General features: G+C 54.1%; 1 protein-coding gene across 1 annotated transcript; it reads left to right on the top strand.

Annotated features, from left to right (window-relative positions):
* The first annotated feature begins 15,322 nt into the window (after positions 1–15,322).
* Positions 15,323–15,749, top strand: DL89DRAFT_272167 (uncharacterized protein). Its single transcript, XM_040888973.1, has one exon. The coding sequence runs from the start codon at positions 15,520–15,522 to the stop codon at positions 15,691–15,693; it is 174 nt and encodes a 57-aa protein (XP_040739302.1). The 5' UTR covers positions 15,323–15,519; the 3' UTR covers positions 15,694–15,749.
* The last annotated feature ends 8,240 nt before the right edge of the window (positions 15,750–23,989 follow it).

Below are 23,989 nucleotides of genomic sequence, written 5' to 3'. Positions count from 1 at the left end.
TCTGACTGGAACCCGTCGGCGGATAGCCAGGCTATGGACCGTGCGCATCGCATTGGGCAGAAGAACGAGGTGCGTATTCTGCGGTTGATCACGACCAACTCTGTGGAAGAGAAGATCCTGGCGCGTGCCGAGTACAAGCGCGACCTCGACGGCAAGATTATCCAGGCCGGAAAGTTTGACCAGAAGAGTACGGCTGAGGAGCGCGAAAACTTTTTGCGGTCGCTGCTCAAGGCGGACGACAACAGCGAGGACAGTGAAGGCGAGGACGGAGCCAACACCGATGAGGACCTCAACGAGCTGCTGGCCCGCAGTGACGAGGAACGGGTCATCTTTGCTCGCATGGACGAGGAGCGGCGGGCGCAAGAGAAGGTCGAATGGGTGGATGCCGGAAACACCGGTAGACTGCCTGAGCGGCTGTTCACTGATGCCGAACTGCCTGAAGAGTACCGGCACGACTACGACCCAGAGCTGGAGCGGCAGCGCAAGGAAGAAGAGGCGGTCAAGGACAAGGCGCGCAACAGCAAGCGCGTGTACTACGACGACGGCCTGTCCGAGGAGCAGTGGCTTGATGCGCTGGAAGACGACAATGTCGACCTGGACGACTACATTGCCAAGAAGCGCGAGAAGGAGGAGCGCGCCCGCAAGCGCAAGGAGGAGAAGCTGCTACAGCAACACCTGCGCAGCAAGATCGGCGACATCGACAGCGCATCTGTTGGCGACGACAACGATGTGCCGTCCGAGGGAGCTAGCGATACCGGCAGTACCGCACGCAACCCTCGCAAGCGCGGCCGTCCCCGCCGTAGCGGCAGCGGCACCAGCACCATGGCACAGACGCCCAGCGGCAGCGGCACAGCAATCGACGAGACTGGCGACGTTGTGATGGCCGAGTCAGGAGACGCGACACCCAGCTCCGGCGGCAGGAGTCGCAGCGGGCGCAAGCGGGCGAAGCTGGATGACGATGCCACTGGGTCCAGCACACCTGCCGGGGCAGCGACGCCGTCTGGGGGCAGTCGCAAGGGCCGGCGCAAGGGAGGTGCAGTCGATCCTTTGGCGGCAGAGGAGCGTGCCCAACTCAACGGCGTCTTCGAAGCCTCGTTCAAGGCTGTGGAGGCGTGCATCGACCCCGAATACCAGCGTCGGCGCTGCGACCTGTTCCTGGAGGTGCCCAGCAAGCGGGACTACCCGGACTACTATGTGATCATCCGCCACCCAATTGCCATGAAAAACATCCGCAAGAAGGTCAGATCGGCGCACTACCTGACAGTCGAGGACTTCCACAAGGACTGGAAGCTGATGTTTGACAATGCGCGCACATACAACGAGGAGGGGTCGATGGTGTACGAGGATGCGTGCGAGATGCAGAAAGCGCTGGAGGACACGCTGGAGAAGATGACCGGCCAGAACTACCACACGCCGATCGGCACCCAGTCGCCGCTGCCTGCTGTGTTCAACCTGGCTCTTCAACAGCAGCAAGTGCAGCAGGCACAGGTGTCGCCTCAGCCCCAGCTGCCGCAGGTGCCAATCGCCGGCGTGTCGCCAGTTCAAGAGTCGCCGTCGATGCAGAATGGCGTTGCTGCTGCGCATCCAGCGTCACCGCTGGTGAACCAGGCGTCGCCAACAATGTCGAGCCACGGCGGATTCGCAACCCCTGAAGACCCGAGCCACCTTCACCAGAACGGCCAGCTCTAAAAATACCTACAGCATATTTGAACACCCTTCGTTTCCAGCATTTTCAGTTTTATTCTTTAGTTATGCATATCCTATATCTGTTTAACAAGCATCTGGTCTACCATGCCATCTTCGGGTCCCTGGCGTATGCCATGTAGGCATCCATGTTGAAGAACGACAGCTCAGTCTCGTTGCGGATACCGGCAAATTCGAGAGTGGCCAGCTCGTCCCGCAAGAACCCCTCGTCTTCGAGGTTGATGATCAGGTTCTGGGTCTTGTGGCCGAACGCCTGGGTATAGATCTTCAGGGTGTCGAGCTCAACGTTGCGGTAAGGCTTGAAGCCAGCCTCAGTCTGGATCTTCTGCCGGCAGAGGTCCTTGAGCTCTGCGATGGTTGTGTTTGCCAAGTCAACCTTCAGAATGAGGTTCTTGCACGTGCGGTACTCGAAGTTTTTGATGACGCGGACGGTGATAACGTTGAGCTGCGTGTCTGACATTGTCTATTATCTAGAGCGGGGGGCTGAAAAGTACGGTGCAGAAAAGAAGACCGGGACCGGAGCCCAGGCATGCGGGTGCTGGCTTTGGCTGGCTTTTTTGCGGATCGCGATTCAGCTCGCTGGCAATTTTTCTAGGCTGAGCCGGCTTGAAATCAGTGCTGCCTTTATGATAAGTTTTTTTAGATCGCACTCGCAGCGTTTGCCCTGCCTTTGTCCCAATTCAACGTTCTCCTGCTACGCCTTTTACATTTACACACGAGTTGATTCGAATCATTGAAAATGTTCTCGCGATCCCTGTTCGCCGGCCGCCTCACTGCGGGACTCGCCCGGCAACCCCTGCAGCAGCAGCCGTTCAGCACAACCCTCGCTGCCTTCAAGGCGAAGCTGCCGCATGAAAAGATCCGCTACGCGCCCAAGGTCACAGAGCTGAAGCTGGGCGAGTACACCGCTGAGTCGCAGCGCACAGGCGTGATTGCCCGCAAGAAGGGTATGACGGCGATGTGGGACGAGTGGGGCGTGCGAGTGCCTGTGACTGTCCTGCAGCTCGACAAGGTGAAGGTGGTGAGCGTGGTGCAGACCAGCAACGCATCGCACGCGCGCATGCAGATCGGGTTCGGCGAGAAGCGCGAGAAGGCCGTGTCAAAGCCGCTTCGCGGACATTTCGCCAGCCAGGGAGTGGAGCCGAAGCGCAAGCTGTTTGAGTTCCCGGTGTCGCCCGACGCAGTGTTGCCGGTGGGCACAGAGATCACGGCTGCGCACTTTGTGCCGGGGCAGCTGGTGGACTGCACGGCGCCGAGCAAGGGAAAGGGCTTCCAGGGAGTCATGAAGCGCTGGGGCTTTGGCGGAGGCCGGGCGTCGCACGGTAACTCGCTGGCGCACAGAACGCCTGGATCGACAGGTAACATCAACCCGGCGCGCGTGTACCCGGGAAAGAAGATGCCTGGACGGATGGGCGGCAAGAACGTTACGATGATGCGGCTGCCAGTGATGAAGGTCGACACGGCGCTAAACTGCATCTGGGTCAAGGGCGCCGTGCCGGGTCCCACTGAGCAGTTCATCAAGGTGCGTGACTCGATCAAGATCATCAAGCACCAGGTGTTCCCCGAGGGCGCCAGCGTTCCGTTCCCCACCTACATCCCCGGCCAGAGCCCGGAGGTGCCGCGCGAGACCATTGCCAAGGTCGGCGGCCAGGATCCGCTGATCCCGTCGTCGGAGTAGACATCTAGCATCTAGTAGTGGTGCCCCAATACAAACGCGATAAAACTGGCGAAGAGCCGAGCTGCGCTGGTGTCTGATCCTGAGCCGAGTCGTGTTTATTTTTTGATTCCTGCTGGGTTCGATGACCTTCCGGTCCTCCTTTTTTGCGCTGTTTGTTTTTCATTCTTCCAGGATTGCAATCAGCTTCTTTTCTTTTTCCCCTCTTTCATATCTAATTCACCACTTTCTTTCGCATTTGCCCCAGAGAAGTGACTTCAGAGAATGGCCAACACTGCAACCATCGCGCCGTCGGGCGGAAAGGCGGCTCCCAAGCCTGGCAAGAAGAACGACACCTTCAACATGAAGGACAAGCCGACGCAGGTGCGTCTGAGCAACATTACAGCAGCCAAGGGTAAGGAGAGACCGCACAGCACAGTGTATGCGCGGAAGGTATAATGGTATAAGCGTTTCTAAGCCAACTGATGCTTGCTTGTAGCCGTCGCTGACGCTATCCGCACAAGTCTTGGACCGCGCGGCATGGACAAAATGATCGAGACCGGTAAGAAGGAGGTGGTGATCTCGAACGACGGCGCGACGATCCTCAAGCACATGTCGGTTCTGCACCCCGCAGCGCGCATGCTGGTTGATCTGTCGGCGGCGCAGGACGTCGAGGCTGGAGATGGCACAACCTCGGTGGTTGTGCTTGCCGGCAGCCTTCTGTCAGCAGCTGAGAAGCTGTTGCAGAAGGGTGTGCACCCGACGCAGATTGCCGAGGGCTTCCAGTACGCGGCCATCGAGGCTGTCAAGATCCTGGAAGACATCTCGGTGCCCGTCAGCCTCGACGACCGCGCGTTCCTGCTCAAGAGCGCAACCACGTCGCTGAGCTCCAAGGTTGTGTCGCAGTACTCGAGCATTCTGGCGCCCATCGTCGTCGACTCGGTGCTGCGGGTGGTAGATCCGGCGGCTGACAGCAACGTGGACCTGAACGACGTACGCATTGTCAAGAAGGTCGGCGGCACTATTGACGACACCGAGCTTGTGCCTGGAGTTGTCCTGCACCAGAACGCGATCACATCCGCCGGTGGCCCGACGCGTGTCGAGAAGGCCAAGATCGGCCTGATCCAGTTCCAGCTGTCGCCACCCAAGCCCGACATGGACAACCAGGTCGTGGTCAACGACTACCGCCAGATGGACCGCATTCTGAAGGAGGAGCGGAACTACCTGCTGAACCTGGTGAAGAAGATCAAGAAGGCCGGGTGCAATGTGCTTCTGATCCAAAAGTCGATTCTGCGCGACGCCGTCAACAGCCTGTCGCTGCACTTTTTGGCCAAGCTCAAGATCATGGCGATCAAGGAGGTCGAGCGCGAGGAGATTGAGTTTATCTGCAAGGCCACTGGCTGCAAGCCCATCGCCGATATCGACTCGTTCTCGGAGGACAAGCTGGGCTACGCCGACCTTGTCGAGGAGGTCGAGTCGAATGGCTCGCGCATCGTGCAGATCAGCGGCATCAAGAACGCCGGTCGCACCGCCTCAATCGTCATGCGCGGCGCCAACCAGTACGTGCTGGACGAGGCCGACCGCTCCGTTCATGACGCGCTGTGCGTGATCCGCTGCCTCGTCAAGAAGCGTGCCCTGGTTGTCGGCGGCGGTGCCCCCGAGATTGAGATCTCGCAGCGTCTGTCGGCGATTGCCAAGCAGCGCACTGGCTTCCAGGCGATCTGCTTCCAGGCGTTCGCCGAGGCCATGGAGGTCATTCCGACCACGCTGGCTGAGAACTCAGGTCTCAGCCCCATTGCCATCGTGACGGAGCTGCGCAACCGCCATGCGAACGGCGAGAAGACCGCCGGAATCAATGTGCGCAAGGGCATCATCTCAGATATGCTCGAGGAGAACGTCATCCAGCCGCTGCTTGTGTCGACCAGCGCCGTCGAGCTGTCGTCGGAGACTGTGCGGATGCTGCTCAAGATCGACGACATCCTGGCTGCTCGTTAAGGAAAGAACTACGTAGAGCTCTTTTACCAAAATCAAAATACAGACATCTCTACATCTACCCTTGTGACATTTGGCTCATCGCAGACAATTGATGTGCATACTGCTATTGACATGCTGATGCATTGCGTATTGCAATATGTGGTGTGGCATGGCGTTCAACTCTGTGTGAAATGATGAAAGCCGGGGGTCGTGGGAGCTCGACCCTGTTTTGCTGGAAAGCACAGAATACACCATCTGCGTATAAAATGCCCTCAAGCGGCTTGTATCCATTCGAATTCTCAGCAAACACCTGCTTTAGTAGCTTTATCTTCTCTTGACTCTACTGCAATGAAGCTCTTTACTCTTGCACTCATCGGTTCTGCCGCTGCCGCTATTCATGGTGCTGCTATCGACACCATTAGCGACAACATTGTTGGCTTTGAGAATGATCTTGCTGGTCTGGGCGTACATGACCTTGGCACACGCTCTTTCGATGGCTTTCATGGGTCGCTTTCCCGGCGCTGGCACGGTGGTTGGCACGGTGGTTGGCACGGCGGCTGGCATGGTGGCTGGCCGGGATGGGGATGGGGGTGGCATGGACGCCCCGGGTGGGGCTGGTAGGACTGCTGATGATCTCCAATGCATCATGCAACTTGATCCACATGTAGCATGTTTTTAGCATGTATGGCCATTAGGCGATTCAATATATCTTGTTACAAATCATGGATGCAATCACTGCTTATTTGGCCACCGTGCTTTGGCGCCGACGCGACCACTCTTCTTTGCTCGACCTGGTGTCTGCGTACCTGCGGGACCTCGAATGCACCGGTTTTAATGGCCTTAGACCAGAAGCAATTTTGTACCTGTGATGGCTCCGAGGCGCTGCGCACCGATACAGCTGCTCTTGGTCCCCTTGAGTAATCGATCCGTGGCTTGTCGTCGGCAGTCTTTCTATCATGCTTGTTTCCAGATACCACCGATTGCAGTGCGCCGGTAAGCGTGCCGCTGACCCAGCCCGTGGTGCCGCCAATCAGCGTTCCCACTATCGCCGTGGCCATCATGAATGCCACTGTCGGTAAAATCCACAGGAATATTGAGATCAGTGCCTTCAGCGGCTTCTCCAGACATAGCAGGTATATGAAGACAGCGGGACGATATACGAGTACACGCACTGACCAAAATGCTACACCCCAGACAGGCCGCATAAAGTAGCTGAAAGAGGTGGTGGCGAGCGCGCGGCAGATGGATAAGGGAAGGATTACGAGTGCTACCCAGGACCGGCTGCTGTTGTTTGCTGATTCTGGCTGCTTGTTGTCGCTATCATCGGTGGCTCTGGCGGTTGCAGTCGGTTGTGGATTGACAGACACAATCTGGGTGACTGTGACGACTCTTGTTTGGAGCAGGGCAGGCGCTAGCTCATGCGCTTGTGAATTCTGCCTATGCTCACCCTGCCGCTGGGCACTCTGGACCATGATGTCCAAGTCGGGTGCTGCTGCGCATACAAGGAATATGAAGAGCAGACTGCAGCAGAGCAACAGGGATATTCGCTTAGTAGCGGGCATTGTGTGGTAAAAAGGCAGACAGGAAAAGGGGTGTTGCGGATCTATTGTGTGCTTGTTTTTGCCACTCCGTTTTTTTGAATGTATTTCTGGAAATGGCCAGAATGCTACGCTTTGTGGGAGCTGATGGCGGATATGTAAAGTGCCAAAGTGCCTCCAACTGGCACGCGGCTAGACGTGATGATATGTATTGGGAACTCGCTATGTAGACCCAAAGATATCGCCAGGAACTACGACGAGCGATTACTGAGGAAACACTACACCCTCATCCTCGTTCTTGTAGAACAAGACATTGGGAACCTTCTTGTAAATATAGTCGCGGTAGAGCCCGTCAAGCTTCATTGTGATAAAGCATTTGAGGTCGAACGAGTCCTGGTACCAGGCCTCACGCATCGGGTGGTGCTCAGGGACACGCTTCTCGAATTCCTCACGGACCACCGCCCATCCGCTACCCTGATAGTGGAGATCCAAGGCACGCACCAGACGGTGGATCTGGCATTGAACCAGGGTGTGGTAGGCAAGGTCGTAGACCTCGTACATGATGGGTGCGTCAGTGCAAGCGTCAGGCAGCATGTCGATATCAATGCCAGTTGACTTCTTGAATGTCTCGCGGTGGACCTTGACTCCGCCAAAGTCACGGGCAATGAAGCCCTTAATGTTGCCGGTGGCAGCATCGATCCTGAGAAGGCTGTTCTGCGGGTGCGACTCGAAGGCGAACCCGTGGTTCATGATCGGGGGCAGGAACGCGTCAAACAGCTTGCTGACGTAGCTGCGCAGGAAGGCGCGGCGCTTATCGACTGTATCCAGGCTCCACTGCTCAACCGCCATGCTGACACCCTGCGAGTTAAAGTTGGTCAGGGCAGCAGCCAGGATGACGCGTTCGCCACGTGGCCGGCAGATGTACTCGGGATCATCGCGGATAATACACGACAGATACTTTGCAATGTCAAAGTCCTCGTTGTTGGATACAGCACTGGCTGGCTCACCAGCAATCAGCAGCGAGTCCTGCACCGGCGCCTTATCCAGGATCTTGGGGATCGCGTCGGTGATGCGCGGACCAACAAAAGTCGACCAAGGGCTGATGGTGCGCAGGGCCGACGAGACCTTGATGCCCAGCGGCAGCTTGATGTCGTAGCCAAGTGGCGTGAAGGCCGTTGGGCACACTGTGCGCAGCGACGCCTGGGCCTCGGCGGGAGCAGAGAACGGCAGGACGCGGACAAAGTCAAACATCTTCTGAATCGCAGGCAGGTGCATCGGATGGACAGGCATGACCAGCTCTGTGGCACGGTCGGTGAAGTCGAGAATGTACTGGTTCTTGCCATCGTCTGAGTCGGCAGCACTGTACAGGGGTGCCAGCAGCTTCTCAAAGTCGCCTTCCACGTTCATCTGCGAGCGCGGGACAGCCACGAACGCCAGGCGCAGGTGGAAAAGGTCGGTGCTTGGCGCAATGGGCTCAAGTGGATCCACAGCGTAGCGAGCGCGATGCATGGGGTGGGTGGCGTGACCCTCGACAATGCTCTGCTCCCAGTCGATCGCCGTCGACTGCAGGATATCTGGACTGGGCTTGCGATGCTCAAAGGCATAGGCCTGATTCTCAATGGAGCTCGCCAGCTCACGGCAGATGTTGGCAATGGCCTCGGGCTCAGAAGAATTCCATTCGCCGACCATGCGCATTATCTCGGTGGGGTCGGTCAGGCGCCTGAACTCGCCAGTGCCCTGCTCCATCGACCACATGCCAAGCGCCAGGTCCTCAGGGTCCAGGAACGAGATGCGGCTCACATTGGTCAGCCCGATGTCTGCCTTGCCTGCCAGGACCGGCTTGTGACGCAGCTGGCACACAACGGAGCGGACCAGCAGCTCGTCGGGCTTTGAATTGCACGGCGTGACCAGAGCAAAGCTCAGCGATGCATCGATGCCGTCGGCAACATAGAGGGCGTCGACCAGCTGCTCGTTGGTCAGGCATGTGAGGAGGCGCGAGGCAGTGCCGAAGCGGGCGTGTTCCAAAAACCCGGATTTGGTCTTTGGTGTCTGGTATGGATCGGCCATTGTCTGGGCCAGCAGGGCCGAGAGCTGCGCGGTGGGCAGGAGCCTGTTCTTTGACTGGGCAACCATGGCAATTGAAGAGTAGCGTAGAAAATATACCGGTTTGGCTGTGGAGAGTAGGGGCTGGAGCGAGGCGAGAGAAGCTAAAGAGAAAAGAAAATTTCTGCTGGTAGTGACGATCTGGATGCTTGACGGTGTACAGAGCTCTCTCCTGGCTGGGGAGCGCCCTCTTTATACCTGTCTCCCCCAGCCAGGGAACTCAACCCAAGAATTTTCCTGGCACACCCACGGCAAAACTGCCTCCATGCTATTCCTTTTGGACGGTCATTCCGGCCAAGCATTTGCTAGTCAATATACTAGACTGTCCGATGGTCCGACTGACGGTATTTCCAGATGATGACGAGCGGCGATTGCGAGGCTTGACGAAATGTGATAGCAGCGACGGGGCTATCAAGCTCGCCAGCTGCAGCGGAGGCGAACAGATAAGGAGGAGGCTAGGCGATTGTTTGTTTGCCTTCGTTTGGAATCATCCAAAATGATGGACAACTAGCAGCAGTTCAGGCCCCTGTTGCTACGGACTTGCCGAAACGCATATTGACTCTGCTCCTGTCTATTGGGGCAGGAGCAGACCCGAAAAACTCAGGGTGCGGGTCGTGGAGTACACGAGAGCCGATTCCTGGCTGCCATGGCGTGGCCGGTGTCAATCTGTCGACGTCAGCACAGCCACCGGCCAAGCTGTGCGGGATATTGCAACATGCGTCTTATCGATGCCATTGCGTTGCAGCGGATGCTTCGTCTGCCTAAATTAATTTCGATGGTGCTGTGGCCACGTGACTGTGTCCCCGTCTGCACGGCGACTACCGGCGAATGGCTGCGTTTCATCGGCGGAGAGACTTGGCAGGGCCCGGACAAGACGATCACACGTCACCTGCCAGCAGTAGCTTTGCGTGCCCCAGACCATGTACCAAATGCTGAGAGTGGGGGCTCCATATTGCAGGAATTCCTGCGGGGATGGCAATTTCGCTCTACTGCTCAGTGCGCAGTTAATAACCCTGCTATGATGGCATGCTTGCACAGACCAGCTGCTCACACATGGCACGACGCCCAGCGGCGGCTTCCTCAGTCAATGGCTGGTGTCGCAGCTGCTAGCCCCGGTCAGCAAATCACGGGTGCGCCCAATGCCCCGATTTGCGCGCACAGTCTTCTTCCAAGAAGATTTGCGTGAGAAGGAAAGTCGCCAACACTCCGTTGCCCTTGTACTTTGCACTCTCTCCTTAGCATTTCTCCAATTCCGCCTTTATTTCCTACTCTGCAATTACAGTTTAAAATGGACAACCCTGATTCAGACGCACCACAGGCACATTCGACGGCGGTGCAGCACGGGCAGGGCAGTACGTTTGAGCCGGCACGCACGCGGTCACGCGCGCAGTCGTTTGTCAGCGAGCACCTCTTTGTCGAAGACACCGTGGAGCCGACCGGCACCATCGCCTCGTCGGCAGTGAACCTGGCCAACACGATCCTGGGCTCAGGCATGCTGAGCATGCCCAATGCGATGGCCGCACTCGGGCTCGTCTTTGGGTCGGCAGTCATCGTATTCTCGGGCTTCATGTCTGGGCTTGGGCTGTACCTGCTGTCGCGGTGCGCTCGGCGGACACAGGGCCGCGACTCGTCGTTCTTTGCCGTGTCAAAACTGACGTACCCGAACGCCGCCGTGTTCTTCGACGCTGCCATTGCCATCAAGTGCTTTGGCGTGTCGATTTCGTACCTGATCATCTTTGGCGACCTGATGCCTGAGATTGTCGAGGCACTGGGCTTTGAATCATTCTGGCTGCTGTCTCGCAACTTTTGGATCACATTCGCCATTCTGGCACTGGTGCCACTGGCGTTCCAACGCCGTCTGGATGCGCTAAAGTACACTAGTTTTACGGCGCTGCTGGCGGTCGTGTACCTGTTTGTTGTTGTCGCGCTGTATTATTTTACGCCGACGCGCGAGCCTCTGCCCAAGGGCGACGTTGTCTGGTTCAAGTTCTCCAGCTCGTTCTTCACCCACCTGCCTGTGTTTGTATTCGCCTTTACCTGCCACCAAAACATCTTTAGCGTGTACAACGAGCTGCGCGACAACTCGTCCAAGCAGGTCAACGGAACCATTGCAGTCAGCGTTGGCAGCGCGTGCGGAGTCTACCAGTGGATCGCGATCCTCGGGTACCTGACATTTGGCAGCAAGGTTGCCCCGAACCTGCTAACCATGTACAACAGCAACCTGGTCATCACTCTGTGTCGACTGTCGATTGCGATCCTGGTGCTGTTCTCGTATCCGCTGCAATGCCACCCGGCACGCAACTGCCTAGACAAGGTCACGACGGCAATATACAACGCATGGAAGAAGGAGCCCGAGTTCGAGGCAATCAACGATGCCCCTGACGACGAGGAGAGTGATATAATGGCTGACGATACAGCAACGTCGGCACCGGTCGTTCATTTCATGTCGCCAATCAAGCATTTCTCGATCACGATGGCACTGATGATCCTGTCGTATATTGTGGCCATATCGGTAACCAGCCTGGATCTGGTGCTGTCGTTTGTGGGCTCGACAGGTTCTACCACCATTTCATTCATTCTCCCCGGCGTCTTCTACTACAAGATGCACCAGCACTCACGTTGGCGATTGATGAAGGTGCTCTCTGTATTTATAACCATTTATGGCGTCTTTGTACTTGTGTTCTGTCTGGGTGCCAATATTGCACGCGTCATCAGCGGCGATATCTAACTCATCTTCGCTATCTTTTCATATGGAGTAGATGCAATAGAACCACTGTATCCACAAGAACATGAACAGCACAGTATAGCTGATCCACAATGTAGCATTGTCGCTGATCAGCATGTAGTGCTTTTCACACCGCGAGAAGTAGCCACGCCAATATCTGAAGAACCAAGTGCCCAAAGCTGCTGGCTGAACCTGGCTGAACATCCTTGAAACTACATTCTCAAAATGCCCACACACTAACATCATCTGCTCAGCCAAGTCCACATGTTTGTTTTGGTAATGATGGACTTTTTCACATCAGTCACTTTGGGAGCTGGAACTGAGGAAAACTATAAATGGTAGGCAAGCTGGTTGTTCAATGACGGCGACCACCTGAATGCCATTTTCTGCCCTGATGCCACCCACCGCCTCCTCTGTGCCATTGCGGATCTGCCAGCATCACAGGCCATGCCTCGAGCGTAGCGTCAGCTTCTGGAACCGGGCCAGCAAACACAGCAATCGAGCCGAAGAGGATAGGCAGATGCAGCTTCATGTTGTCGAGTTGGATAAGCCGAATGAAAATGGCTGTGTATTGAATGTGCTAGAAATGTAGCTATTGAGAACTGCCTCACATGTCAGGAATGCTCGCCATTTATCTGTTGGCACGGAGAAATTTCAATGTGTGTACTCACTCTCATAGATATCTGTATTTGAATTAGAACCAAATGTGACGCAGTAGCTACAAAAGATATATCGCAACCCTATGCTCGTGCTCTATTGTGCAGCGGAGCCCAATTTTAATACAGAGAATGCATATTAGGCATCACGGTGGCCTGCTGTTCGTGCCGGCGCTTCTGCCTAAGGCGGGGACTTGATGGCACCTTGTTAGCATCTGCATTGGTATTACCAGGGGTGTCAGGTATGATATCACCAGCTTCATCATTGTCGGGTGCGCACCAACACAGCACAGTGTTGCTAGCATGCAATATCGCACTTGCTGCGGCCATCAAAAGGAACGCTACGCCGTTGTTGACATTGGTGGTTCTCCGATATTCGCAATCCCGAAAGAAAATGGCGGAATTCCAGGGATGGCAGGAGGCTCGCTTCGGCGAATTATCCACGCAACCGGCGAATACCGCTGACAAATTCCTTACCATCATATTCTGAATTTGCTGGCGAAAAGAGTATGGCCGCAGGTGCTGCGGTATTGAGATCTTCTTGTTGCCAAGGCAATCTTGAAAGAGAACACAATTTCACGTTGTTGAGGAGGATTATCGGATACGAATCTGAGACGAGGGAAGATGTTTTGCCTGCATACTCATCGGACTTCGTCATCAAAAACCCATATAAAATTCTACACCCGGTCCGTGCCAGCTATATACGTAATATCCCCTATCTCACTTGTAGCCTGCATCTCATAGTTTTATCACCCGCCCCAATATGGAATCCAAAGCAAATGGAGAACTATCTGACAGAGACATTGCCTGCAAACCCCTCGAGATAGAAGACTGCAAGGAGACAGATGTTTCCAGCGGCCCTAGTGAAGCACATGATGAAGAGCTGCCGATCCCACCACCCGATACGCTTCAGGGCTGGATAGTAGTGTTTGGTGCTCTCATCGCACTGACACTAACAATTGGTACCACTGCAGCGTACGGCGTTTATCTTCAGGCATACAAGCTGGATGAATTTCCAGACACATCGACATCGCTGCTATCATGGATCGGCACACTGCAGTTCTCGTGCATGTGCTTCGTTGGAATCGGTGTCGGCGTGCTTTGCGAACGTGTCGACACACGGCTGCTCTGCCTCTTCGGATCAATTGTGGCCGGCCTGGCCCTCATTATCGCCTCTTTCTGCCACTCACCCGGTGCACTGCTGGCGACACAGGGAATTATGTTTGGATTTGGCGGCGCATTCCTCTATGTACCGGCAGTGGCATTGCCGCCAATGTGGTTCGAAAAGCATCGCGGTCTTGCCACTAGCGTTGCTGTAGCGGGGACAGGAATTGGTGGCGTGTGGCAGTCGTTTGCAGCCCGCGCTATGATGGAAAATGTCGGGCGAGGGTGGGCGTTGCGCATTTCGGGGCTGGTACTCATTGGTGTGTGTTCGGCCATTAGCCCACTCTTGCGTACACGCATGAGGCCAGCGCGGCGTGAAAAGATTATCGACTTTAGCGTCCTGCGCGGTGTCAGATTCCCGCTCCTGTTTTTCACAACCCTTCTTGGTGGCGGAGCATATTATATTCCCATTTATAACTTTCCCAGCTACTCCGTCATCGTGCTGGGCAAGACCCAGTCATGGGGAGCCAACATGTCTGCCATCGTCAGTGCATCATCGATTGTTGGCCGCATAGCAATGGGGTCGCTGGGGGATAAGATTGGTCCGATCAACGCGCTGTGGCTAGCCTGCACAGGCACTTGCCTAAGTGTGCTGGTTCTGTGGCTGCCGTTCAAGACTGTTGGACCGTACCTGGCTTCTGTGATTCTCTTTGGGTTCTTTTCAGGCGCCATTGTCAGCCTGGTGCCTGTTTCTGCGGCCAGTCTGTTTGGGATCAAGCGCCTTCCTAGCGTCATGGGTTTGGTTATGCTCGCTTACGCCATCGGGGTCTTATTTCGTCGCCGCCAGCTGGTGCGATGCTGGACAAATTTGGCCATGGCACTGACTTTACAAGCTTAATCATCTTTGCTGGCGTGCTTGCAGCTGCATCAGTTGCCACCCAGTCAGTACTGCGAGTCGTAATCTCACGCCAGTTCCTAATGAAGGCGTAGAAGCGATGCGATATATACGAATAATAGGCCAAGCCGGGTTGTTTACCTAGCATAATTCATAGATATTATCATTTACCGTGCCTATTCTGCACGCTAGTTCCTCTATTGACAGCATTGTGATTTTACGTCAAATTACTAACTAGATAGCTGTATCCGAACATTGCTGCTTTTATTGCTAATTGGTAGGAATTGCAAACTACATACAGCATCACCAGTGCTACTTGTTCGGCGTATTCACGGCTTGAATTTGCCTATCTAAATATTTATTTTTCTAGGGAAGACTCCAAAATACTCTGCAGGAATTCATTTGGCAGCAAATACAACACCCTAGCTACATCAGCAGACTACACGCCGCTACCGGCCTGAACAAGCTCTCATGGAACTCAGTGATCGAAAAATACGCAGCAGTATGCTACCACAGTTCAGTAGTACGCTGGTGTTTTGGAATTCATCGTCCTAGATCGGCTGTGTTGTATAATTGCTGGTCTTGAGAGACTGGGTTCGCCACAATAGGTAGAATAATGCAGCCGAGGATATCGTTTAAAGTCGCTGTGTAAGCCAGGCAGCTCATAATGTATGGTATCTGTTTGACAAACTGGCTAGATCCTGCTGCTTTCAGAAATAAAAACTTACCTGGAAGGAAAAATGCCAAGAATGCTCCTTCGTACCATTTGAATGCGACAAAACTGGCGCTTTTCCTACCTAAAAATCCACATGGATACTCCGGCAGGATCTGGAAGACTCATTTTTATGCCAAGGTTCTATCGGACAGCCGGTTTCAGACAGGATTTCCTTTGCAGCTGCGCCGCACCGCATACACATCAGTGATGATTTTTGCAGGTATAAAGGTATGCTGGGCGGCTCGATCGTGGGGCTGAATGCGACAGTAAAAGGCTGTCTTGGCAAAAATGAAATGTCGTCGGGATCGAGTATAAAAAGAGCGTCAAAGAGAGGTATTTTCAAATCCATATCATACACACCAGACAACAAGACAGCACGATAGCAAGTAGAGCCCCCTCACCAAGCCCCTTCGCCAAGTTCTTTCCCCAAGCTCCTTCACTATCATCAACAATGTCTCTCTACAGCTCCTCCAACAAGCACACTACCGTCAACAAGCCTGTCCTCAGCTCAAAGATCGGCAGCGCCGGCGAGGGCAACAACCCTTTCGATGCTCTTGAGTACCTGACCGGGTCCCTTGGCAGTGCCGGATCCAGCAGCGGCCCGACATTCTACTCTAGGCAGTAGGCAATTCTGTATAGCTATAGAAATGTATTTATTCAAAATCAATGTTCTTATGTAAAGATCGACGAGACTTGAATGGTGCTGCAATGGTACAAAAGGCGTTCCAGCTGGGAAAGGCAAAACACGGCCGATGGGTCTCGCGCCAAGTGCCCATGCGCTACATCGCAGAAATACCTCAGTTCGAGATAAGAAAGCTTTGTTTGTTAGGGAGGCACCGCGTACATTAATGCCTTGTGTCTGTTTTCCGACGTGTATCAGCATGATTCTGGTCAGCTCTGCCGCAGCCAGCAGCCACCCGACACCCATCCCTGGCAAAAAAGGAAGAAAGAATAGGTCTTGGCACAACTGACTCGTTGCGTGTGTCAGCAGAGGTAGCATGTGCACGGGGCTAAGCCAGCCAGAAGACTCCCCAAGAAAACTCAGATATGCACCCCTTGATTTCTGGGGCAATGCAAAAAGTAGGATTGCCCGTGGCCGCAAGACTTCAAAGATCTGAATATCATACCCACCGCTGTGTTTGGGGCAACGGGATGCCGATTAGTTGTCAGCTTCATGCTTTTTTTTGCCAGGGAAACGTGTATCGATGACCTGTGCTGCGGAATGATAGATATGTGTGCCAAGATACAGCACACTTTATCCGTATAAAAGGCTCACGCAGAACCAGTCAGCTCCGCCGATTCCTCACCAAACAACAAATCCTCTACATCTACAACACATTCGATCCAAAAATGACATTGACAGAGAAAACGACCGGCACCACAAAAAACAAACTAGCCAAGCTCTTCTTCAAGTTGGACAAGACCAGCACCCTCAAAACCACTACCACCAACGACACGCTGACAGACAGCAACAAGACAGGCGTCCTCGACGCTGGCAAGGGCGGCAGCGCCTTTGACGCCCTCGATGCCCTGACCAATGGCGGCACATATGTTGGCACATACTACAAGACAAACACATATACTTATCAATAGTCCAGCTCTATGCGTCTTGTAAATATGTTTCATGTTAGATACAGCAAATACCATCGAGTTTACATATAGCCGTTGGTGTAATTGTGAAATCATTGATTCTCGATGAACCAAAACTGCGTGGGCTGCATGTTAGCAGGAAAGACCTCCACAGTGCATACGCGTTGGTTGAGAGGCATGTGAGGGTGATATACGTACAACAGTTTTAATTACCGTCACTCTGGATATACGTGACAAGAAATGCATAGGCATATTCAGATATCCGGCCCGCCATATGTCTATTCAAATGATGAGTATGTAATGGATCCATGGGCTATTGCACAAGCAGTCTATAAGGAGCGAATAGAAGCCGTAGCGCAACCACAGTAAACAAGTGCGATCATATAGCATAGTGCGATCTAATAGCCGTAGCGCATGCAGCGCTGCATGCAGCCCCAGAAGTCCGGGATCCACTGACAGCGGCGTTGGCAGTAGCGGCGGAGCCAGGCATTTCCACGACCACCGCTCTGCAGCAAGTCCTGCTGAGGGTTCACAGTTGGAGTCTGCGAACAAGCAATGGGCTGAGGGGCAGGGCTGGGCAGTGCTTCGGCAGAGACAGCGGCGACGGCGACGAGGGCAAGAGCGGCAACGGTGGCGAACTTCATGTTGGTAGTAGAGGTGAATGCAGGGGGTTGAGTAGCGCAGAGAGAAAAGGGCTGTAGAGCGACCTGAGGATTCTGGGCCAAGCAGGACAGCTTTGCTGGCCTTATATGCAAGCGCAACCGGACCCTTGTATGCTGGAAATCTTGCCATCGGCCATAGATGCATCGCTTGCAACGCACAGTAGCCGCTGAGCCATCCACCCAATCAGACGCGTCTCACCTTGGAGAAAAAACGACGAAAAATACACGGTGATTGTGCGGCGTGGTTCTCGCTGCTTTTTCTTTGCTTTCATTTTATTTTTTACACGACCACCGCAATCGAACAAAAGTAAATTCCAAAAAAAAAAAACGAAAATGGTTTCGGTTCAGCCTAGCGATATGAAGGTTTCGGACCTGCGCAAAGAGCTGTCGACGCGAAGCCTGTCAACAAAGGGTGTCAAAAAGGAGCTTGTCGAGAGACTCGAAGAAGCACTCAAGCAGTCTGGCGAGACCGTCGGAGAAACTAGCGACGATTTTGATCTGCTGCCAGCCGACGAGCTGGCCGAAGTAGACAATGCAGCTGCTGCTGAGGAGCTGCCAACAGAAGAGGCTGTGGAGGCGATGGAAACCGAAAAGAACACGCCAGCTGAGGTGGCAGAGACCGAGACGAAGCCTGAAGGCGATCTGAAGCGGAAGCTGGAAGACGACGACGACCAGGACATGGAGGAAGCCAAGGAGGAGGCTGCCATCGATGATGCACAGATGTCGGCAGACAACAGCAGCAATACTGATGGGCGTCCAGCTCTATACATTAAAAACCTGGAGCGGCCATTGACAACGTTCCGGATGCACGATCTGCTGGACAAGTTTGGCACGGTCAAGGATCTCCGGCTGAACGCAATCAAGACACGCTGCTACGTGCTGTTCACAAGCGGCGCAGAAGCACAGGCGGCATTCAACTCTGTCGATGGCACCGAGTTCCCGTCGGGCCGCGGCAAGCAGCTCGAGTGCGGGTTCCTTACGAGAGCCGGTTCACGCAGCTGGTAGGGCAGGAGGAGCGGTCTCAGGACAACGTGGGCAGCCTTGATCTGATCAACGTCCCCGAGGAGAACGGCAACTGTGGCGTGTGGCTCGACAAGCCCGGCAGCACCGGACGGAAAAGCAAGAAGCAGAAGCGCGAGGAGCGGGCCGAGAAGCGGGCCGAGAAGCAGGGCGCTGAGGAGGCCAAGAGCAACAAGGACGCGCAGGCAGGCGAGTCGCGCAAGCAGCCAAAGTGGGAAAACGACCCTAGAGTGCAGTGGACCAAGGCGAAGCCCTCGGTCATGTACCGGCTGCCCACCGACGACGAGATTGCCGCGCGCAAGGCCCAGCAGTCCGCGGCCACACGGGCGTAGCGGCCTTTCTGCTCGCGTTCTGACATCACCTTTTTTCTTGAACAGCCAAATAAATCAGATTTTCGCTCCAGTCTGCTGCAGTTTGTGCTGCCAAGCTCTCCCTTTTCCGCACTAATAGCCCTTGAATTTATCTTTCTTAATTGGCGATGGCGAAGAACCCCTTTGACGACCACGACGACGACCCGTTTGCCGACGACCCGTTTGCAGACTCGAGCATTTCCGCCGGGCTGCACGCCAGCACCTCCGGGCAGCACATAATGGATGACGACAACACCGACGCTGTTCCCCTCCACTCTGTGCGCAAGAGCGAGGATCGCGGCGGGTTCCTCAGCAGCGTCGGGCTGAGCGGCTCGCGTGGCAATTCGTACAAGCCGCTGGGCGAGGACGTCGAGACGCATAGCGGGTACGCTGACAGCAGCTACAACACCAAGGCCGGCGAGTCGTACAAACCCAGCAGCAGCCCATACAAGCCCGATGGCGGCTCGTACAAGATGGACTACGGCAGCGACAGCCGCGAGGCCGAGCTGCGGCGGCGGGAGGAGGAGCTGGCAGCACGGGAGCGCGCACTGAATGAACGCGAGGAGACGCTGCGCACAATGCCCCCGGGCACGCGACCGGCACTCAATTTCCCACCGCTGTATCCGATTATGTACCACGACATCGACGCCGAAGTGCCGATCGGCGACCGGCGGACGGTGCGCACAATCTTCTACTGCTGGCTGGCGCTCGAGGCCATGCTTCTGTTTAACTGCATCTCGTGTCTGATCGTGCTTGTGTCGCACGGCGAGGACGTGAGCAACGCCGGCGCCAGCTTTGGCTCCAGCTTTGTGTATCTATTCACCATCTCGGCCGCCAGCTTCTTCTTGTGGTACCGCCCCGTGTACAACGCGTACATGAAGGACTCGAGCATGTTCTTCTACTTCTTCTTTGTCTTCAACGGCTTCCATATTCTGTTCGATGCCTACATGGCCGTCGGCATCCCGGGCACTGGCTCTGCAGGCATTATTACAATGATCCAGTGCCTGTCCAGCAGCAAGAGGGCCGCTGCCGCCTTCTGCGGTATCACTTTCTCTCTCTGGGTGATACATGCCTTTGTATCGCTATTTATGTACTTCAAGGTACGCCACCACTACCATGCGCGTGGCCATACGTTTTCGGAGGCAAAGTCACAGGCGTATCAGGGGTTCGCCCAGAGTGGTGCAGGCCAGGCTGCAGTCAGCACTGCAGCGGGCGCGTACCTGCGGTCCAACACTGGCAATTTTGTGTGAATTTTTCATGTTTAAATCGAATTTGGTTATTTGCGAGTCGCAGACTGTTAGCCCATGGGCTCGGTGGTATATATGGACCAAGTATGATGGCTGTCCAGCCTCGCTGGAGCTAGATGATATTAGACACACCCAAACATCCTAGCTTGCATGTTTTATTTTGGCCACTCCAACTCTGTCTCTCCACTTTTCTGCACAATCGAAGTCTGCTTTCGGCATCTCTGCCATGGTCTTTCCTGGCATCGCCGCACTGAGAAAGTTTGAACAGCAAGCCAGAGAGGTGACTAGAGAAAGGAACAGCTTCCCTCTCTGGAAGGTTATTCGCCACTTGCTTGATCAGGCCAGGTTCACCCTCACGAGAGGATACAGATTATTGACGCCATTCGACCTCCCAGCCCCCGAGGCCCACGAGTATGCTGTTGTTCGTATCTATAGTGGCATTTAGAGCCTGGTAGTCTGGTGCCTCGACGGCTGCGGTGGGTTCGTCGCCACGCAAGTGTCTTTGAATGAGATGATGGCCAGCCGAGATTGCCCATGCGGCATAATCATGGACCCTAGCGAAGCAGCTTTGTACCAGCAGGAGCAGATTGGCCATGCCACATATATCAGCAAAGGCATGACATTCGACATGTGCGGTGACTATATCGAAGTGGGCGAAGCCATCCAGAGTCTGCACACGTTCGAAGCTGATTATCCGCAGCAATCTCTTGATTCAAACTAATGAGCTTCAAAGCGACACCATGCTTATCATCTTTATCTTTTTATCTTTACCTATATATAAGATTATATAGTCCAAAAAGCGTCCGACCGTCCGCTAGAACCTTTTAAATTGGTTAAAAAAACTCTTAAGCTTCAACACGGGTTTGAGTGACTTGCTCTGTAAACTCCTTTTGATCTTGTGCGGCATCTGACCTTATCGGTGAAACCAGGGTGACAAGTTGTTATTGTAGTGGCCATAGGTCTCCACTAGATATCTCCATTGGTTCAGCGCAAGAGCTGCTCTCATTGTCGGTCGGCCTGATAACTTCTATGGCGTCATCATGGTGGTCATCACCGGCTGCGCAACACCCTTAGGATATTCATTCATGAGCACCTATTGAATAAGGCCATATAGCTCTTCTGGTGGTTATGCAATATTTGTGGGTTTATTTTATAAATTAATTTGTCTTATGAACATGCGTAAGCGGTAGTATTTGGGTCACAACGGACCCAGTATGTATAGACTGATTCAAGAGACTATATCAGTGCTAAGGGCCCCAAGAACCATGCAAGCCAGAAAATCTTTAATAAAAAGTTCTTAATGCTATGCACACGCAATACAGCAAAACTGAACAGCATCATTTCTCTTCTTACTTGCCTATTGAACTTCTCAAATGGATATTACCCGCAGCACTACTGTCATAAAGACATCACTTGGTGGTATTGGCTTCCGTGATTCTATGTTGCCCCGCCTAGAGCAATTTGTACACAGCGTCAATATCATCAAAGAGCATACATACATGCTTGCACGATGGATATTACTCCATCAACTAGCTGACGATGATGCCTTTGACCCTGCAATATTTGTGAAAAAGGGGTTTTTTCGTTCCATTTATTTATTTATTTATCGCAACCTGAAGGCGAAGACTGTCATATCTGCCGAGGATTTCGTCAACCGGAAGGACAGGTCAGAACTGTCGAGCGCAGATTTCGGTGATGTAGTTAGATATCATATTTATGATTATCTATTACATAATGGCGATATCGAGCTACATGGCGTATGTGAAATGAATCAGGTAGCGACATATGTTGACACCGAGCTGCTAACAGCATACAAGAACAACATTGTGTTGCACTATGGCACTTGCCTACAGCGGATTCTGGCCAAATTGATTGATATTCGCAGCCGCAAAAACATACTGCACAGTACAATGGGCAATGTGTCTAAGGCTGAGTTCAATAATGCATGTCAAATGTATATTTATATGCCTGCACAGAAGCTCCGCCAGGCAGTTGCCTCTAGGCACCCTGATCTCAGTGTGCTCACCCCACCGATGCTTGCAATCTACAACAAGCTGGCACCAGTCCTTAATGCCTATGGTGCCAAGTACTGATTCGCCAAAGACAGCCGATACTATGATGCCAAGGTAAATCCACTTAAGCATCTGCGTGCATACATTCGCCTATGCCAGCTTATCGAGAATGAGCAGCTTGACAAATCTCCCCCCCCCCAATGCTTGCCTCTGCAGACATCATGGATCCCAGGCCATGTGCGCTTAAACAAGCAAGTAATCAAGCAGGTGTTTATTTTGAGAAAAAAAACGCGAGCAGGTTACTAAGATCAGCGCAGCAAAGAGGGCAGCAACAGAGGCAAGGAAAGCAGCAGAAAAGGGCGAAAAATTGGCCAAGAAGGCTGCACGCGAAGCAGCGAAGATGCCATCAGATGAAACAGAGGCCACTGCAGCAACTGCAGCAGTAGCGGCTGATTCGCTTGCTGCTGCATCGGCGGCAGCAGCAGACACTGTTGCAGCACTTAACAATGCATATGCACCAGCACCCCCAGTCTGTGCACACGACCCGGTCCAAGGGATCATACAATCTGTGTGGGATGTATGGGGCTGGGTCGCAGATCTAACATCAAAGCCATTTAAGGCGCATGGTGATAGAAAATTCCACGGAATGGCGACAACAGATGGTGTAACGATATGCATTTTGTTACAAGACAAGGTACCTAAGGCTGGTGCTGCAGGAGGCAATGCTGCGGGAGGCAATGCTACAGGCGATGCTACAGGAGGCGATGCTACAGGCGATGCTGTGGGAGGCGATGCTACAGGCGATGTTGCAGGAGGTGGTGCTGTGAGAGGCAATACTATAGCTGACTGTCGCTATATCCACCAGATCCCACAGCCAGAGCTGCAGAATCTGAAAGGCCGCTGTGTATTCATCGATCCGGGTCGGGGCGATTTGCTATACATGATGCACGAAAATAGCAGCAATGGGAAAGAGAGTGAAAAAATGCTCTACCGCTACACACAGCAGCAGCGCAATAAGGAGCTCAAGCTGCGCCACTATGACAGGATTCGTCAGGCTACAAAGGATCAAGTCCCAGAAGATGCTGTCCGCAGAGCAGAGGCAGAGCTTTCCAAGCACTGCTGCCGGACCCTTAGCCCAGCAAGATTCCGTGCCTACATTACTGCCCGTGCATCTGTGCGGTGTGTCCTAGCACCGTTTTATGCCAACACGATGACAGTGCGAAGGTTACCAGAGTAGCAGCCCACTAAGTCAAACAAGCAGCACCAGAGGCGCCGGAAGGCCCATCCGGGTGTCGGGACCAGTCCCAAGGTGTACCCGCTTCACCGCAAGCTGCGCCTTGATTCATTCATGAACCAGGCCCGTGCAGACCACAGGCTTGCCGCGAAACTCCGGAGCAAGTTTGGTCCAGATCCAGTGCTGATCATGGGCAATTGGAGTGCGCCGATGGCCCGGCACCATGCGCCGATTCGTGGCAAGGGATGGCGCGACAAGTTCAAGCACCATGGCTTTGAAGTCTATCTGGTCGACGAATTCCGGACATCGTCGGTGTGCCCGTTCTGCTGCGATAAGTCACTGCAGACATTCCGGCATGTTCCCAATCCGCGGCCCTACCAGAGATCGAAGAACCCAACTGTGAAGTGCCATGGCCTTCTCCGCTGTACAAGTGAGTCATGTAAGCGGGCCATGGCACAATACAGGCGAGCCTATTCGTCTCGGCTCTTGAACCGCGATCTCGCAGCAGTTCTAAACTTCAGACTCATTTTCCAGTCACTCTGTGACTCAGGCAGTATTCCTGACCGGTTCCGTCGCTTTACGGCCATTGCTGCCGATACTTCTGGCACCACCCCTGCAACAAAGAACCCGCGCAAGAGGCGTGCAGCAGCAGGCGATTCTGTTGCCAGCAGCAGCGAGCCAGCGCTGAAGCGCCTACGCTGAGCAGGCCATCAAGATGGGAGATGTCCATGATCGACATTGCACCAACAACCATCCGACACGTTCAAATGACCGGTTCGCCGTGATGCCCTTATCGACGTGTCAAC

Source organism: Linderina pennispora, assembly GCF_002104995.1.
Source record: "Linderina pennispora strain ATCC 12442 chromosome Unknown DL89scaffold_81, whole genome shotgun sequence".
In the NCBI taxonomy this organism is placed as follows: domain Eukaryota; kingdom Fungi; phylum Kickxellomycota; class Kickxellomycetes; order Kickxellales; family Kickxellaceae; genus Linderina; species Linderina pennispora.
This window is presented reverse-complemented; position numbering and strand designations above follow the sequence as displayed.

Excerpts from the sequence above, each read along its gene's own strand:
- DL89DRAFT_272167 (XM_040888973.1), top strand. The coding sequence starts at position 15,520 with ATGTCTCTCTACAGCTCCTCCAACAAGCACACTACCGTCAACAAGCCT.